At 58.4% G+C, this 17,061-nt stretch overlaps 2 protein-coding genes across 7 annotated transcripts in view; both read right to left on the bottom strand.

Annotated features, from left to right (window-relative positions):
• Nucleotides 1–36: 36 nt before the first annotated feature.
• RASL10B (RAS like family 10 member B) lies at nucleotides 37–9,674 on the bottom strand. Of its 3 annotated transcripts, none has more exons than XM_048324216.1 (4): nucleotides 9,045–9,674; nucleotides 5,766–6,098; nucleotides 3,189–3,233; nucleotides 37–2,838 (listed from the first exon to the last, which is right to left on the bottom strand). In XM_048324216.1, the coding sequence occupies exons 2-4, from the start codon at nucleotides 5,979–5,981 to the stop codon at nucleotides 2,530–2,532; spliced, it is 570 nt and encodes a 189-aa protein (XP_048180173.1). In that variant the 5' UTR covers nucleotides 5,982–6,098; nucleotides 9,045–9,674; the 3' UTR covers nucleotides 37–2,529. The 3 variants fall into 3 exon arrangements, with proteins under 3 accessions (XP_048180173.1, XP_048180170.1, XP_048180172.1); XM_048324213.1 differs by having other exon boundaries at nucleotides 3,189–3,313; nucleotides 9,045–9,660; XM_048324215.1 differs by lacking the exon at nucleotides 9,045–9,674 and adding an exon at nucleotides 8,168–8,209 and having other exon boundaries at nucleotides 3,189–3,313.
• Nucleotides 9,675–11,346: 1,672 nt separating this feature from the next.
• AP2B1 (adaptor related protein complex 2 subunit beta 1) overlaps nucleotides 11,347–17,061 on the bottom strand; it is a 77,869-nt gene continuing 72,154 nt past the window's right edge. For all 4 annotated transcript variants that reach the window (XM_048324212.1, XM_048324209.1, XM_048324210.1 and 1 more), the window contains 2 exons: nucleotides 14,635–14,789; nucleotides 11,347–13,603 (listed from right to left, as the gene is read on the bottom strand). In XM_048324212.1, the coding sequence (XP_048180169.1) occupies nucleotides 13,529–13,603; nucleotides 14,635–14,789 (230 nt within the window). In that variant the 3' untranslated portion in view covers nucleotides 11,347–13,528. The remainder of the gene's footprint in view (nucleotides 13,604–14,634; nucleotides 14,790–17,061) is intronic.

Raw genomic sequence — 17,061 nt, 5'->3', positions numbered from 1 at the left:
AAAACCTGCTGGCAAAAACACTCCTGAGGCTGGTACGGAACAAGGGGGACAGACCTGATTTTTAATTCAATTTCAAAGAAAGAGGTGCAGGGCATCACAGGCGGTGTAGACACCTCGGGAATTTCTGACAAGAAGTCCAGGGGGGAAAGGAAAGCCAAGTCCAGGCAACCGGGATGCTCACTGGGGCAGGAGGAGGAGGAGAGGGAGAGGGAAGCATCCTTGGTGGGGCCGAACCGAACCCAGGCTTCACCTCCACGAGCACGGGGCAGAAACCTGGCACTGCCCTGGGCACAGTGGTGGGGACATCCCAGCCTGTCCTCAGCCCAGGTTGCTTTCAGCAGGGCCAGGGTGGCGTTGGGTGAGTGGTAACTCTGTAGTAAGGTGTGAGTAGGGGTGCTCGTGGCTGCTGCCGTGCTCCCGTGTCCGATCCCTGCGCCTGGACACATCGGATCTTCCTGCCTAGGATTCCCTGCCTGCACCCAGCGTGCCACCACCACCACCTATCCCTTCCTGGGCTCTTGGGAAAGTAGCTCTTGGTAGCCCTCGTTTTCCCGGGAGCTGGGAAATGCTGTCGAAGCAGTGAGAGTTGTTATTTTTACTAATATAACTTCCTCTGTCTATAAAGTACAATAGAATATAACAATTATATTTATAACCTTTTTTGTTCGTTTTTTTTTTCTTCAAAATACTAAATAGATGCTATAAAAACCTGTAACTAATTGTGCTATAAACTGCAGGCTACAGGGTTTAACAAACAATGTATTGGCTTAGTCGTTGATATGTGTACGTCAGAGCACTTCATAAATGCTTTATTATTAGCATTTACCAAGGAATTTCCTTCTCAGACAATTTGGAGGGATAAAGCTCTAGCCAGAGATCGATAAGTGGACTTACACGTGTTCATAAATCCTGATGGGAGGAGCTTGGATGGGGAAGCCGGGTTTGCCATGAAGGCAGGGATGGTGACAAGTGCCACTGAGACAGACCCGTGTCCCCTCATCGCCTTTCCTAATTTTTTCCCTTTTTTTTCCCTAAATTTTGGAGCAAGGGGTTTGATTCCCCAAACAGGGAGGGAGGAGCAGGATGTCCCCCCAGCCCTGGAGCAGGGATGGGGTGGGGAGAGGCACTGGAGCTCAGCTGGAGTTGCCTTTAATGGGAAGCATTTCCAAGAGCACGGTGGAGCTGCTGGGCCATGGACACCTGGCTGTGGTGGGAGAGAGGGGTGGGTGTCCTGCTTTGCTGCCCAGAGCAGGAATCCCTCCAGCTCCTTGTTACAGCAGGAATCACGGAGATGGTTTTGCTGGAGGATGGATCAGACACAGATCCTGCCTCAGGAGGTGAGGATGGTGTTTCCCTGTGTCTCACATGGAGAAACCACGACCCCCTCGGCCTCTTGCTCGCCCTTCACCACCCCATCACCATTTCCTTTGCCACCCGCCCTGCAGGGCAGGGTGCGGGGGAGCTGCAAGTCTGGTGCAAAAATAAACCAAAAGATTAAAATATAATTTCAAAAATAAAAATGTGGGGCTGACTTTCCTATTAGGGATAGGCAGAGAGAAAAAAAAATCCAGGAATGCAACTGGAAATGCTGCTCCAGCTCCCCATTGCTGCCGAGGCTGCCTTGCCACAGCCGTGTCTCACCGGGATGGAGGCGACATCCCTGTGGGGAAACCCGGCGGGGCCGGACCTGGTGGCACTGCTGGTGGCTGCGGTGGCACAGGGGCTGCCCGCCTGCCCGGGACACCCCGGGGGTTTGGGGTGAAGCCGTGCAAAGCCGGTCACCTGCTGAGCCCAGGACGAGAGGTAGCAGAGGGGTGACCTGCCCGGCAAGGAGTGTTCCCAGATTATTTGGTGTTCCCAGGCTGGGGGGAGGAGAAGCCTTCCCGGGCTGTGCTGGAGTGGAGGGGAGCTCAGAGCCCTGGGAAGGCAGCCCTCAGCATCCTGGGGATGTCAGGGGCAGGACTGGGACTTAGTATTTTTTTTCCCCTTTCTTGCTTTCATCCAGGAATTCCACCTGGAAATCTGACCCAATTGAGCCAAAAGACAGCCCGTGTAACCTGGCTGCTCTGGCTTCCAAAGGGAGAAATCCCAGCTCCACAGGGGGAAAAACGGGACTCCTGTTTCCCTTTGCCCCAGAGATGGAACCAGCCCCAGAACACCAGGATACAGGTGCTGGATAATTCCCTTCCAGAGGCAGGTGAGGTCAGGCAGGCAGCAGCAAGCGTTGCCCTTGGGCAGGAACGGGCAAGGATGAACCGACAGCCAAAATCTGGGCACCCTCTGAGGCACCTCCTCCACCCTCCAGTGCCATATATAACCCCTGGAGCCTTGGAGAGAGCTCAGGGGTTTAGCCAAGGACCTCCCTCACCCCTCCCCACCTCCAGGCAGCCTGGCCACCCCTCTGCTCCAGCCTGGCCACCGCATCGCCCTGCCCAAGGTGCCCCGTCCTCAAATGTCACCGCAGGGGAAGCATCCCCCAAGGTGCCTCCAGCACAGCTCCCACCGCCAGGAGAGCGGAGCCGCTGGCGGTCACCGGGGGTGGGCAGGTCCCTCGGGGCAGGGGGGGCTCACATGATGGTGCAGCGGTTCCTGCGCAGGGCGCCCTGGAAGCGGATGGTGGTGTGGACGTGCTTGCAGCGGGCGCAGCCCACGCTCTTGAGAAGCTCGCTGAAGAGCAGCAGGATGTGCCAGTTGTACTTGGCCGAGCACTCGATGTAGCCGCACTTCCACGTCTTCTTCACCAGGTTGGAGACGTTCCAGCGCGGGATCACCCGGCCCCGCTGCAGGTCCCGCTTGTTGCCCACGATGATGATGGGCGTCTCCGAGGTGCCGATGACCCTGGAGGAGGGAAGGGGACAGGGCACGGCGTGACAATCCACCAGCCCGCAGAGCTCAACCCATCCCAAATGGGCTCGTGGCTGTGGCTTGCCAAGTGGAGGACGCCATGGCCAGCCACTGCTCATGCCATCTCCAGCTGCTCACTCAGGGCTCACCCACAGGGCACACCTGCTCTTCTCTTGGTTTTTGGGCTCCCAGCCCTGCAAAGGGGCTTTGTGCCAGTCTAATACCTCATCTCTGGTGCCAAGATGTGCCCCGTTGATGCTGTACCCCCTTGCCAGGAGCCATGGGGCTATACCACCCTTCCAGGAGCTGCAGGGCAGGATGCACGATCCCAAAGCCATCCCTACCTTGTTTCCAGGATCTGCTGGCGGATGGTTTTGATGTACTCGAAGCTGTCAAAGCAACAGATGTCATAGACCAGGATGTAGGCATGGACGCTCCGGAGCCCCCTGCAACACACGTCCGCCCACTCCTGCAAGGTGCAGAGAGGGATCAATCCTGGCTCAGCCCTGCTGCCATGCCGGGGGGATGCCCTGTGCTGCCCTGCCCTGCCCTGCTCTGGGGATGGGCACCCCAAGGAGGCTGCTGTGCCAGCAGGAAGCAGGGGGCTGCACATTCTCCAGCCCCGACACTCAGCACCCACCTCTGCTCTGCCCTGGCCCATCCGTATCTGCCCCCACAGCTCTTCAGCCATTCCCCCATCTCCAGAGATCCCTTATCCCCCTTGGTAACCCAGGGGAGAGGAAACAGGATTTGTCAGCCCCAGTTCCACTGCTGAGTGAGGGTTACAGCTGGGAGTGGGGCTCAATGCAGCCCCCTGCCCTGGCTGTAAAAGCTTCATCCTCCAGAGCTGCTAATTAGCTGTGTTAATTAGTGATGCACTCTAGTTTCTGGGGCAGGGCAGGTGAGGAGGATGCTGAGCTCCATCTGAGGTCTGAGGGTGATGGACCAGCAGCTCTGTGGGTCAGAGGGGGAAGGTGACAGCAGGTCTGTTTGGAGGGGACATAGGGACAAGAGAGGAGCAGAGGCTGCTCAGGAGCTGAGTCTGTGAGAGCAAGATGGGGATCCAGGGCAGAAGCAGGCAGAAGTGGCCTCTCCACAGCCAAAATCTGGAGCTGTAAGAAATATATGCTGTCAGGAAATTTTTGGGTTTCTGGGAACAATGGGATTTTTTTTTCCCGTGCTGTAAGAGTGAAAATCTGCCTCACTTCCAGGCACTTTCCCATCCCAGCAGTGGGACTGGGAATGGCTTAGCCCCTGCAGGCAGCACTGCAAAACCCTCCTGAGGGCCTCTGGAAAGGAGAAAGGTTCTCCAAGGAGGAAAAGCATCACTTCTTCCCGAGCAAACCCCTTCAGAACCGTGAATCAGCCCTTCCTGAGTTGATCATCGAAATGAGCCAAAATAAGAGGACCTGGGACCAAAGGGACCTGGGGAAAGGGGAATTCTGGGTTGTGGGTTGATCTCCGTCACAGAGGGCAGCACGGGAAGGAGCTGGGGGGGAGCAGTGACCCAGCCCCTCTCTGCCCACCGAGGGGAGGAGATGCTGGGAGATCCTGAGGCTCAGAGATGCAGGAGGATGGAGCAGCAGCCTCCGGGTTACTCTGAGTCCTGATACACCTGGGACATGGACAAACTGCAGCCATTTCCCCATGCTGGGGGCAGCTTGCCCCGGTGCTGCGATGTCAGGATGGTTTTCCTCACGCAGTGCAGGTTTCCCGGGATGCTGGAGCTGGAGAAGTGTTGCACTGCGGAAGCAGGATGTCAGAGAGCCACTGGCTCCTGCTCCTCTCCCAGGATAGCACTGCAGGGATGCTTCTCCTGGCACGGAGCTGAGCCCGGCGATGTTTCCCGGCAGACAGAGTTGTATTCCTCACCACAGCCCTTTCCTTTCCCCTCGGAGCCATCCCTCTGCTCACCCTCTCTTCCCTGGAAACCTCCATCTGTTCCCACCGGCCGCTTCCTCTGGAGTGCAGCAAGGCAGGGAGTTAATGGAGTGTGTGAGCACCGGCTGCCGTGTCAATAAATTACCCTTTGCTATTTCGGGCTGTTTCTCACGCCGACCTTTCGTTCCCTGCACTCACCTATTAATTTTTAAACCTTCTCCTCGCCTCTGGAGTGCTCGTTTCACCCCCCGCCCGATGGCACAGGGGCTCTTGGAGCACTACATGACCCGTCAGGCATGGGGACACTGTAATTAATTGAATCGTCCCCACTGGTGGCACTGCCCTCCAGTGTGGCTACAGCCATAGCTGGGGACCTCCAGCTCCTTTCCCCACAGTGGTGACACAGCTATGCCCCCAGGACTGGGGCTATGGCATGAGCTTAAGATCCCCTTTTCCCCCATTAACTCCATCCAGAAGTGGTGGGCACTGGTGGCAACACTTTCCAACCCCACACTGCCTTTTGGGGCTGCTTTGGAAGCACCTGAGGGGGTAGAGGAGGAACTGGTGGGTTCAGCACTCCAAGAGCAAGCCCAGGCAATGCTGGAGGGGGTGATGGCCACCCCCAGGAGGGGACAAGCTCTGCCTGGCTTGGGCAGTGGGTGCATCAGGGACTCTCCATTAACCCCTGTTTTTCACCCCAATGCTCTGGTTTTGGCCCTGACAGCCACAGAACTGGATCCCAGTGCTCCAAGATCCCAGCTAGATGTGGCTGTGGGCAATGCCAGAGCCACGCTCCTTGGACTGGGATGCCACCTCTCTTGTGTTTGTTGTCACCAAACTTTAAAACACACTTCACCCTGGACCTGCTCAGCCAGCATCCACGAGGACACAATCCCTCATTTAGCAACCAAACCCTGATGTGGAGGGAGAATCATCCCCAGAAGAGGCAGAACTGGAACCCCGCAGAGTTTAACAGCCAAAACCCCACAGAGGTCACCGGAGACCCGCAGAGGTGGAGGCCCCCTCGGGTGCCCCCCTACCTGCAGGGTGTTGACAGGGAAGGCGGTGATGGGGGGAAAGTCCATGATCTGCAGGTCGTGCACGTGGCCGTTCATGACGACGGCGGGCAGGTAGACGCGGCGGGCCGTGGTGGGCACACAGACCTCGCTGAACTCGTTGTACAGGAACTGCCGGACTATGGCACTCTTGCCCACGCCCTGGGCTCCCAGCACGGCGATCTTGAAGGTTGCCACCATCCCGCCGTGCGCCGGCCGCTGCCCTGGTGCTGCCTCTGCGGTGCCGAGGCTGCATATTCCCGAGCAGGGGGCCTCAGCCCCATTCAGGATGCATTTCCCCTCCGGGACTCTCTGTCACTGCAAGGCCAAGGAGAAGGCGGTCAGGTCTGAGAGACACCCTGGAGTTACACCGGTGCTGCTTCAGGGGATATTTTTTCAAGCAGGAGCTTTCCCTGAGGAGCAGGAGCTGACAACGTGCCCAAGGAGGCAATGCCTCGGCATTGCAGGACCTCAAGGTCCCCCTTGGAGACTCCCACCCCAGCAGCCAAGGAGAGCCAGGATTTGAGTGAACTTCATTCCAGGAAGGTTCTCACAGGCACATTCAGCCCTTTCAGTACCAGAGCGAGGAAAGGCTCTCTGCGGCTCAGGGTTTGCTCAGCCCGGGGCTGTGCTGGGGACTCGACCCACGGGCACTGTCACCAGCTGCTCCTTCCCGGTGCTGCCCCAAGCCGGGGAATCCATCTTCCCTCCGCTTGGACAGCCGGAATTGCCTTTTGCCGGGCGGGAGGAGATCGCTCAGCGCCTGCGAGCGACAGCTTGAATGTTTCGTTTCAGGCTTTGAGAGGCTGGGCAATTAACTTGATGGGGACTCATTTGCAATCCAGCTGACAGGGTGAGCCCAGAGCCGCCGCCACGTGTGCTGAGGCCGCAGGGACCCCGGCGCAGGGCCACACGTGTGGGGGGACACGGGGAGATAACCCACACACAGGGGTGTGGGAGCCGAGTCTGAGGAGACCAAACACCCGCTGGTACTGCGCTCCCGAGCAGGAGCTGTGATGGGGACAGCAAAGGCAAGGGGATGGGTCCCACTTTCACTCGCTCTCATCTCTAGGAAGCAGCTTCTGCTTTATCCTAAAGTGTGGATCCTTTGACCAATTTGTGATGCTCTGGTCCATTTTCCCTGAAAACCATCCCCAAAAGTGCAGGGCAGCAGCTGAAAGTGTCGCGTTCAAACACCCTGTTCCACCTGTCTGATGGAGATTATTTACCCCAGGGGGAGCCTGGGCACAGGCGTTCCCACTGCTGGGTGTTGGAGTGGCCAAGCTTCCCGGGATCGCTTCAGCTGGGCCATGGCTCACACCACCCTCACCCCCTTCACACCAGGACTGGGGACCGTGTCCCCCTGTGCTGCTGGCACTGTTCCCCGGGGTGCTGGCTGTCCCCAGCCCCGGCAGTGGGAATATTTCTGTGCCAAATGCAGGGAAACGGAGGCTGCGGGAGCCCCCAGGCCCGACCCTGCCAGGGACTTTCTCCGCCAGCAGACAGCACTGTCACTGCAGGTCCCGGGGGCCACTCTGCTGCAGGGACAGCCCCGTCCCCACAAACCCTTCCTCCTCACAGCAGCATCCCCAGCTCCTCTGCGGGGCCGGAGGGTCATGGAGCGACACAACTGGAAAGCCAGTGCCCGCAGCGATCCCTGGAACCGGGGCACAGGCTGAACCCCGCTGTGCCTCCGCCAGAACCTCACCCCCCTCTGTGCTGGCACACGGGGACTGTGCACCCCCAAAAACATCAGAGGCCGACCTGACGGTCCCCGGCCCTACAAGCAGCTACCGGGGGAAACTGAGGCGCAGCGGGGGGACCCTTCGGGGCACCCCACGGTGGGGTAGTGGAGCAGGGACCAGCCGCGATCCCCGGGCGCTCAGCACCAGGCCGGGCTCTGCGGGCTGCAGGGCCGGGCGGGGGCACGCAGGGGGCTCCCAGCAAAGGGAGCTCCGGCCCCCGCTGCGACCTTGGCCACTCCGCCACGCCGGGGGCACTGGAAGGAGCGACCCCTGAGCCCCGTGGGGCGGGAGCGGCGGCGGCATCCCGCACCCCACATCCCGCACCCCCCGCATCCCGCACCCCCCGCATGCCGCCCCCCGCACCCCGCACCCCGCATCTCGACCCTCCTGGGGATGCTCCGGCCGCCGTGGGCAGCGCAACACCCCCTGCCCGCGGGGTTGCTGGGGCTGGAGGTGATCGGGGGATGCCGGGGGGGAGACGACACCCGCACCCGCCGTGCCGGCGGGCGAAGGGGAGCGGGGAGCACCGGCGCTCAACTTTCACTGGGGACCCCCTTGTCCCCTCATCCCGGCCACCCCGGCCCTGCCCAGCCGTAACTTTACCCCCTCCCCGTCCTGCCCTTCCCGGCGGATCCCCCGTACCTGGCAGCGGCGGCCCGGGCCGGCGGCGCCCCGGCGGGCGGCGGAGCCATGCGGCGAGCCCGGCGCGGGGCGGGCGGCCCCGCTGCAGAGCCCCGGCCCGGCCCGGCCCCCGCCCGGCGCGGCGACACCGGGGGGCGGCGGCGGGGAGCGGGGAGCCCGGCCGGGGCACGGCGGGGGGGCCGGCGGTGTCCGGGCAGGGATGGAGGCAGCGCCCGGTGGGATGGCGGGGATGCCCAGGCGGGAGGCGGGCAGAGCCTGGGGAGGGATGGAGGGAGGGATGGAGGGAGGGAGGCAGGCAGAGCACAGGCAGGGATGCAGGCAGCGGCCGGGGAGGGAAAGAGGCTCTGCCCAGGCAGGGATGCAGAGGATGCCCGAGGAGGGATGCGGGCAGTGCCCGGGAAGGAAGGAGGCAGCACCGGGAAAAGGAGGCAGGGAATGCCCAGAGCGAGCCGCAGGAATCCAGCAGAGACGCCGGCTTCTCCCGGGGCTCTGGGGAGGCGCCGATGGGAAAAGACCCTCCCATGTCCCCCCTGCAGTGTGCTGGGTGCAGCGCCGTCGCCCCTTCCCTCCCCGGCGCCCAGCGGCATCGGTGCTCTCGTTCCCTCTCCGGACGATCCCCCCGGGCCAGATTCCTTCGGGGGAGGTGGGCAGGACCCCTCTGAAGGAGTCTTTCCCTCCTCCGACGCCGCTGTTCGCTGTGCTCTTGGGCACATCGCTTCACCTCCCCTGTGCCAGCCCCCGGCCCGCGGGCAGGGCTGGGGGTTTCTCTGTGCCCGGGGGGGCACCCCGAGCCCGGGCTGGTTGCAGGCGCCACCAAAGGAGGGACATTTCTGTTGCAGTGTCTGCATTTTTGGGTCACCCCGCATGGAGCATTTACCTGCGTGCTGGACAGAGGGAAGATGCTGGCTGCACCTCCGGGAACATGGTCCGGGCCCCGGGACGCGCTGCTGATGGACTCCCTGCACCCCGAGCCCCACTCCGGGTCACTGTGACACCAGCGAGCACCGAGGTGTCTCCAAAGGTCTGGCTGCGACCACACGGGCTTAGCTGAGCCCGAGCAGCGGCGACAGCTCGGCCGGGCTCCCCCCAGCCTCGTCAGCACCTTTGGCTGGGAAAAAACATCATCTCCGCGGGCTCTTCTCCAGGGTGAGGAGGGGGTGCGAGTGGAAACACAAAGCCACATCCTTCCTGGTGGACAAAGGACGCCAGACACAGCCCCACGGCTGGGGGGGACAAATGTGGGACAGCCTTTGTGCCACCCTGGCATCAGCACCAGGCAAAGGGGGTCACAGCCCCTTCGCCGTGCCCCACGTTACAGCCGTGCTGGCAGAGATCTGGGGGTTATTTCCCTGCAGAGCTGCCCGATGGTCGCAGCAGGGGAATATTTATGCGTCCCTGGGGTTATTACCAGCTCTAGATGCTGCTTCCCTTCCCCACATGGCCACAAAGCAGTCCCGAGCCCTGGAATGTTTCGGGGAGAGCGCAGGGATCGGGCTGCACATGAACTCTCCTGCACAATTCAGGCTCCAGCCTCGGGGCTATTTTTAGCAGTTCCCTCCGAGATGCTCTTCAGTTGCAGTTTGATGTGTGAAATTTAATATACGAGGAGCCGGGGGGAGGGGAGTGGGGCTGGATCTCAGCACATCCCTGCTGGCTGGGAGGTTTATCCCAGTCTCAGTGACAGGGGTCCAAGGCAAACCTAAAATCATCCATCCAAGAGCTCCCCTGTCCTGGTGTGCAGGTGGCAGCAGGAGACAGGCAGAGCTGGTGGCTCGGGGGGGCTGTGGTTAGCTCCTGCCTCAGCCAGATCCAAAATCCTCACCTGAATCCCTGCCTCTGCCCACACCCCATCATGGGTCAGGGACCTGCTGTCGCTGGCACGGAGCAGGATGGGTGTGAGGCCAGTGGGAGCAGCAGGGATTTTAGGGAACCCACCCAGCCCAGCAGGATCTGCCCCAGCTCCAGCCAGAGCAGCAAGGACCAACTCAGGAGGTCCCTGTGCCACAGCGTGGGCCTCAGGAACAGGGAAGGCTGTGGGGACCAATCCCCCTGGCAGTTCCCAGCTCAGGGAGCAGCATCTGTGTCCCCTGAGCCCCGTGGGTGACGCTACTGACGAAGCAAACCCAGCCCCCAAGGCACAGCACGGCCCGGGGTTGGTGACAGGGCACGAGTGCGGCTGCAAACCCACAGCAGCAGCAGCAGCAGCAGCAAAGACCAGTTTCTTCTCGAGGGGCCTCTGGCAGAACAGGGAGGGAGGAAGAAACCTTTCCCTTTGCCACAGGACATGAAGAGACAGCAGCTGACAGGGCAGAACCCTGAGCATCTCTGTTCCCGTTGGGCCAAATGCAGCTCCAGGCTCACCCCCAGCAGGGAATGATGATCACTTCCCATCCCAGGCACACCAGGGGTGCATGAAGGGACATGACAGCCAGATCAGTGACCCCAAACCAGCCTGTCACTGTCACTTGACACATGCACCTCCTTCTAACACAAAACCATCCCAGTGTAGGGCAACACGGGGTGATCTGGTACCTGCCCTCCACAGAGGATGGAACTTCCCAAAAATCCAAGTGCTGCTAAACCAAGATTGGGCAGGGTAAGGGAAAAAGTTACCCTGCTCCAGAGCAACACTCCCCTAACCTGCTGCTTGTTCTGTTACATTTCTGGCCACTTTGGGGCTGCCTGAGCTTGCCTCTGCCCTGCTACAGAGGTTTTGCAGCCCAACCCACCTTGCTTGAGATGGGACCAGTGATGGCAAAGCCCTCTGGAAAACAACAGCACCAGTGCAGAGAGATCCAAACACATCAGTGACTCCCAGGATTTTACCATTTCACCTCAGGGAAAACAGGTCATGCTACACACACAGCCCACCTGGGGCCCCAAAAGGGCTAAACGGGAACATCCATCTTCTGCTCCTCATCCGAGTGTCCCTGCTGCCCTTTGAGATGAGGAGAAGCAGCTGTTGGAGGACCAGGGAAACTTGCTGCTTCCTCCCCCTGCAAACCCCAAATTTGGGGGGGGGGTCTGTGCTGTAGTGGAAAAAGAAGCCTGGTGAGCAAACAGCCTCGCTCCCACCAAATCCAGCCTTCAGCCTGCTGCTCCCATGGGCAGAGCCAGCATCAGGGGAATGGCTCCTCTCCTCCTCTCCCCATTCCCACAGAGCCACACGCAGCCAGAGCCTCATGGAAATGAGTTTATTGACACGGAGGGCAGAGAAAGCCTGAAGAGCAACACGAACGGCCAACACTCGAACGAGCAGGGGCGGAGGGAACGGCACCGACGAGCCCCGGCTCTGCCCCGGGGTGAGACACCCACCCGGAAAGCTGGGAAGGAATTTGGCAAGAGAAGAGGGTGCTCAGCAACCCCTCCCCACGTCGAAGCTACGCTCTCCTCCCTGCCCCGACACAGCATCGCGCTCAGTGCCACCACTGGTGCTTCCTTAATTGCTCTGTTAATGATTTTTACACTACACCCGCAGGGCTTGGAGCAAATCACCTCCCAGCACACGTGGGCAGGGCTCAAGGGCTGGGTTGCTCCAGCTCTGCCCCACTTTTTTCCCCCCAGCCAGAGCACAGGGGTTCCTACACAGGGACACCACCTTCCTCAGGGTCGTGCAGCTCCTGGGCCCTGCTGGAGTTTCTCCCAGGACACTGTGACCTTTTCCCAGCACTGGTTTCTTGGCTGCAGTCAGTGCCAAAGCCCTGATGAACGATCTCCCACCGTGAAACATTTATTGACTTGGAAAGCGGCATCCAAAAGGACAACATGGGGGTTGCTACAGGCAGGAGCTTTGTTAGCTGGGGAGGAGATGTTCAAGCATGCTGGGGAGGGAGAAGCTGTTCTGGATTGGGGCTTGGATGAAGCAGGAGAAGCTAAGGATGGAGCAGGGACATGCAAGAGGCTTTGCTTTCACTGCTGTTGCTGCAGCTCTGAGTGGTTGCAGTAGGACGAGTCCACAGCAATGGAGTGGAAGGGAAACAATCCTGGCCCTAAGGGACAGGTCGGAAAAGAGGGGCCAGGGCATGGGGCTGCTCAGGACAGGGACTCAGAGCAGGACCCTGGCTGGCTCTGGGTCATCACTGTGACTCTGGGCACAAAGAGTGGAGCTGCCAACGGGAGAAACGCTTCCATGACCTGCTCCACTCAGCCCAGTTGGAAGCTGAATGCCCCGGGCAGGCAGGGAGCAAACGCTGCCAAGCCCAAACCATCTCCCACCATGCCCCAGCCTGGGTTTTGGGGGACAGCATGGGAACAGGGAGAGCCACTCTGCTCCCCTGGCATCCTGGGGCACTGCCAGCAGCAGCCCCTCTCTGTAGGGGCCTCGCTGACACCTGCAGGGAAGTGGCATTGCCACATTTGGATGTGCCACCATGAGCCTGGGAACTGCTAGGGCCAGCGCTGCAAGAGGGGGGCACAGCTCAGGGATGGCAGAGAAGGCAGCTTGGCCACAGCAGGCACGGAAAGAAGGGAAGGAAGAGGGGCTGCAGATGGGTGAGGATGAAGAGACCACACCTGGAGCTCTGGCACGAGCCTTTTGCTCTAAGAACAGGGCTCATTTCCTTCATTTCATCCACTGCTGCCCTGTTACCCAGGCCTGCAGCTCCTCCCCACACAAAAGCAGCCTCACTCCTCAAATCAGCAGCTCATGAGCCAGGGAGATGGCTGGAGTGAGAACACCATCAAAGCAGTGCGAGTCTGCCAGCACAAGACTAATAAAAACCCCTCTTTAGGGCTCCATCCCCCTCCTCAGACCCAACTGATGGCTCTGTTCCTAATTCCCCGAGGCCGTGCTCACCCTGTTAAGAGCCCAACAGGGCTCCCAAGACTTCCTTGGAACCACCTTCCCTTTAAGCCAATTACAATAGAAAAACTCAAAAAAAAAGAAAGTATAAAAATATAAAATAAAGTGCAGTGTTAGGTTTTCGACACTTTTGCCTTGTTTTAATGAGCGGACGGGTGGTTTTTGCTCGGTGTTTTTGTGTTTTTCCAATGAGCAGTTATTTTACAAAATCGAAACTACACCTAAAGCCATTTAGAAAACACTCAACATTGGCACAAAATGGAGAGAAGCCCACGAGAACGGAGGAGTGAGGGACGAGGGGGACATGGGAGTAGTTTGAAGCAGTGGTTAGAAACTCCATGGACGCTAAAAATACCAAAGGGGTTTGTTCCCTATCATCGTTAGCACGTGGATACTAATTGCTACCTTGTTTAATCAGTGCCTTTGACTGAAATCCTACACATGAATACAGCTGCTTCCAGTTACGAGTGCTTTTCCCCCGCGCTGGTGGTGAAGGAGGATCTGGGGACCCCTTTTTTCCCCCCTCCTTCTGCAGGGTGAGGCACAGGCTCAATCTCCTGTTAGTTTTTCAAGATGGCATCGTAGGCCTGGTAGATGTACTGGGACACTTCTGGAGCTCGGCATTTCAGGGAGAGCTGTGGAGAGGAGAGGAGAGGTTACTGTTGGGGCAAAGGGAGGCAGGAGCTTCCTGCCATGTCCACAAAGGCAGCTGGGAATGGGTTGGACGTGGCTGATGACAATCACACAAAGTATTTCTCCTGCTTTCTACATCACCAACCCCAAACTGCCCTTTCAGAGCTTGCTGCAAGCAGGAGGAGGAAAACAAAAGCAAACTCCCACTGTGGGGTTCCCAAATTCCTCAGCAAACGCAGGTGGCCCCACAGGCAGGAAGAAAGGGGACATGGTCCCAAACTGAGACAAGGGACCTGTGCTTGTCCTCAAGCTGTACATCACAGCACTAAACCCCAGGGCTTCTAAGGATCTGCTGCTCAGTCCTGATGGACACAGACTTGGCTGTCACTCCTCTCTAAAGCAAAGATCAGGCTGAGACCAGGCTTGCAGCATCAAACCTTGTGCAAACACTTTAAATCACCTTCCAACGCTCACATTCACCCCGCCGCTCCCCAGACCACAGACTTCTCTTGCAACTCCTGGCACAGCTTCCAACAGGAGATAAATCCTCTAATACCAGAGACACACAGGTCCCTCAGAAGGGCAGTGAAGTCACAGAGAAGAGTCACGGGGGTGCATGAGGCAGGACAGAGAGCACCTTCCCACCAGCCACGGGCTGATGCCAGCACAGGGCCACAGCCAGCCGGGAACACGGCGGGGCATAAATTTCTTTTTGTCTATAAGAGGGGGAAGGGCAGCCTGGCAATGCTTCCTTGCTAATATCTCTTGGCTTTATCTCTGGGTAACCTTGGCAAGTCGCTGCTCGTTGCTGGCGGGCATTGTCCCAGCTCACTGGTGACAGAGCAGGGGAATTCTGCTGTTCCTCACTCCTCCCGTGTTAGGCATTGCTAACCACCCCCAGCCAAATTAACAGCACCTCCCTCAAAGGAGAGGGAGCAGGGAGGGAGGAAGAGCAGGGAGGAGCAGCTTGGTGTGTGGGGTGAGGCAGCAGGAGCCCAGGCTGTGCCATGCCCTCTGCTCCCTGGCACCTCACCGTGTAGTTGGGGTTCCCGGGCTGGATGCGCAGCTCAGCCAGGATCCAGATGCCGTTGGTGAGCTTCAGGGACTGGTAGAGCATGTCCTGCCCCTCCACGTTCCTCTTGGCAATGGTGTAGACGTTGTTGTTCTGCAGTTTGCTGGAGACAGTGTCTTCAGAGGGGAAGGGAGAAAAAACACATCTGTTAGTTCAGATCCATCATCTGCAGAGACAGGAGAGCCCAGAGGAGCATTCCCAGGATGCAAGAGCACAGGGAAACGCTGGCTCTTTCCCTGGGGAAAGGAGCACACAAGGAGAAAAAAATTCTGGTTCTCTCCATGGACCCACCTCATTCCTTTCAGGCTGTGGTCTCTTGGTGAGAATTTACCCATTTTACAGGGCTCTCACTTACTGCTCTGGGTCACTCAAGACTTGATCAAGGTGAGATTTTCAGAGGGGAAGAGGACTTTGCTTTATCTACAACCCCCAAGCAGCTGTAGGCAGCCCAAAAAAGTCAAAAGGTGAAGGTGGAAAAGAGCAAAGATCACAGCCTGAGGCTTGCTCAGGTTCTGAGGTCCTGTCTCAACCATGAGAGCTCCCTCCCACTTCCCTCACACACAGACACTTCTGGCCAAATCAGTGTCCTACAAGGTAGTAAAAATCCTTTCCCTTTTTTAAAAAGCAAGTACTTTAAAGGGTAACCCCCCCCCCCCCCCCCCGACTCTGTCTCTAGACATCACAGGGCTGTGGTACAGCTTTAACACACAGCCTGACCTCAGTCCTCGCAGCTGAGGTGTGATTTCACCTGCACACCTGGGTGGGTGGTGTTGTCACACACATTATTTCCAAGGAACTTCTCGAGGAGACCAGAGCAGAGGCAAATACACAGAACACCAGGACCCAAACCAGCAGCCCTTGGATGCCAAGGGGTGTCTCAGTACAAAGCAAAGCAAGTATCAGGCTGTGGATGCCTGTTAAGGGGCACAGTCACACTTTGGGTGGAAGATTCCACACCTGATAAGCATCACTGGCAAATTCCCATTGCTGGTGCCCAACAGGAGAAATTTAACTCCCTGCTGGGGCAGGTGGAACACTTGATCTGTGCTGGGTCATTCAGAGCAGGTTGAGCACTACTGACAAAAAATGAGGGAGAGAAACAGCCTTAAACCAACTTGCACAGAAAGCCCAGAGACTGGAAATGTGGGATCCATGTCAAGGAGCACAGGGAGCAGGACAGCAGCAGGGAGGCAGCAGGAAGTGACCCTGCAGCTCTGATCCATCCCTGCACCTACAGACACAGAGATCCACCAGTGCTGGATTTGAGAATGGACACCAGTGTGTGCTGGTGCACAGAGGGATTAGAGAGAGGACAGCAGAGCCTGTTCATGCACCAGGCAATGGTGAGAGGAGGAAACAAAGGGCCCTACAAATCCAGCCCCTGATGCAGACACTTGGATCCACTGCCTCTCCCCAGGGCAGCCCGGACCCTTTGCTGCACTCCTTTGCTCCCCAGGCTTCAGAGCAGCTCTCTGCAGGTCGAGGATGGTTCAGGCATCCAGCTACCCAGACACACTCAGATTTAGGTTTCCTCTCTTCCCCAGTTACTATGGAAACTGGCAGATATATGTAACTAATGAGATCTTTTGCTTAAAACCCCTCATTCCCTGTCTCCTCCTCCCACCCATACTCCTCCTCTCCACAACAAACTCAGCCAGACTTAGGAAATGGGCAGTGCAGAGAGGTCCCCTGCTCACAGGGAGCATGGCTGGGATTAATCCATGCTGCAAGGACATCACCCACCAGGAAGGAAACCCCAATTCCCAGATCCTCATGCTCCCAAGCCAGCAACAGCAGCCTCCAGGCCTTTGGGAAGGCACAGTGTCCAACACAGGCACTGGCTCAGAGAGCACATCCTTGTCTGGTATTAAATGGGATTTTGTTTGCCCAATTTTGACAGGCTGTGGTTAAATCTCAGTCCTCTGGATGTGTATCCTGAAGGTGGAACTACTGGCAAGGACTTTCTCCAGCAACCCTGACACCTGCCACAGCAATTTCCCGTCTGCTGGGAGATGCTGTCAGAGTAAAGGCATTCCCTGAGGAGCAGGGATGCAGGATTGGAATGAGAAGCTGAAATTTTGGCAGCTGTGAGGCTGCTACCCCATTACAGGGTGAGATGGCAGAGCAGGGGAGCTGTGTTTGGGGAGCTCAGCAGGTGAGCAGCTGAGAGCAGCTGCTCTTACGCCAAAATCTTTGTGCAATGGCTCCTCTTGCAATGGAAACATCCCCAGCCTCTGGTGAGGGGCAGATTTCTGAGCAGGAACGTGCTTGTAGGGGGATACAGGGAGGGAAAGTGAGGCAGGGCAACCCCTAGGAAAGCCTATTTTCTGCTTCCCTGACCTTAGTTACCCTCTGAAGAGCACAAAAAGGCCCACCAAAAGATGCTCT

This window comes from Corvus hawaiiensis, chromosome 20, assembly GCF_020740725.1.
Source record: "Corvus hawaiiensis isolate bCorHaw1 chromosome 20, bCorHaw1.pri.cur, whole genome shotgun sequence".
In the NCBI taxonomy this organism is placed as follows: domain Eukaryota; kingdom Metazoa; phylum Chordata; class Aves; order Passeriformes; family Corvidae; genus Corvus; species Corvus hawaiiensis.
The sequence above is the reverse complement of the archived record's forward strand: the minus strand, read 5'-3'. Positions and strand labels throughout refer to the sequence as shown.

What these genes read in the sequence shown, in the direction of transcription:
- RASL10B (XM_048324213.1), bottom strand. Translation starts at nt 5,981, where the DNA reads ATGGTGGCAACCTTCAAGATCGCCGTGCTGGGAGCCCAGGGCGTGGGC. An exon ending in TCCCTGTCAACACCCTGCAG is followed by an intron (nt 3,314 to 5,765) that starts GTAGGGGGGCAC and finishes TGCACCTTGCAG; the next exon opens with GAGTGGGCGGACGTGTGTTG. An exon ending in CAGCAGATCCTGGAAACAAG is followed by an intron (nt 2,839 to 3,188) that starts GTAGGGATGGCT and finishes TCCCTCCTCCAG; the next exon opens with GGTCATCGGCACCTCGGAGA.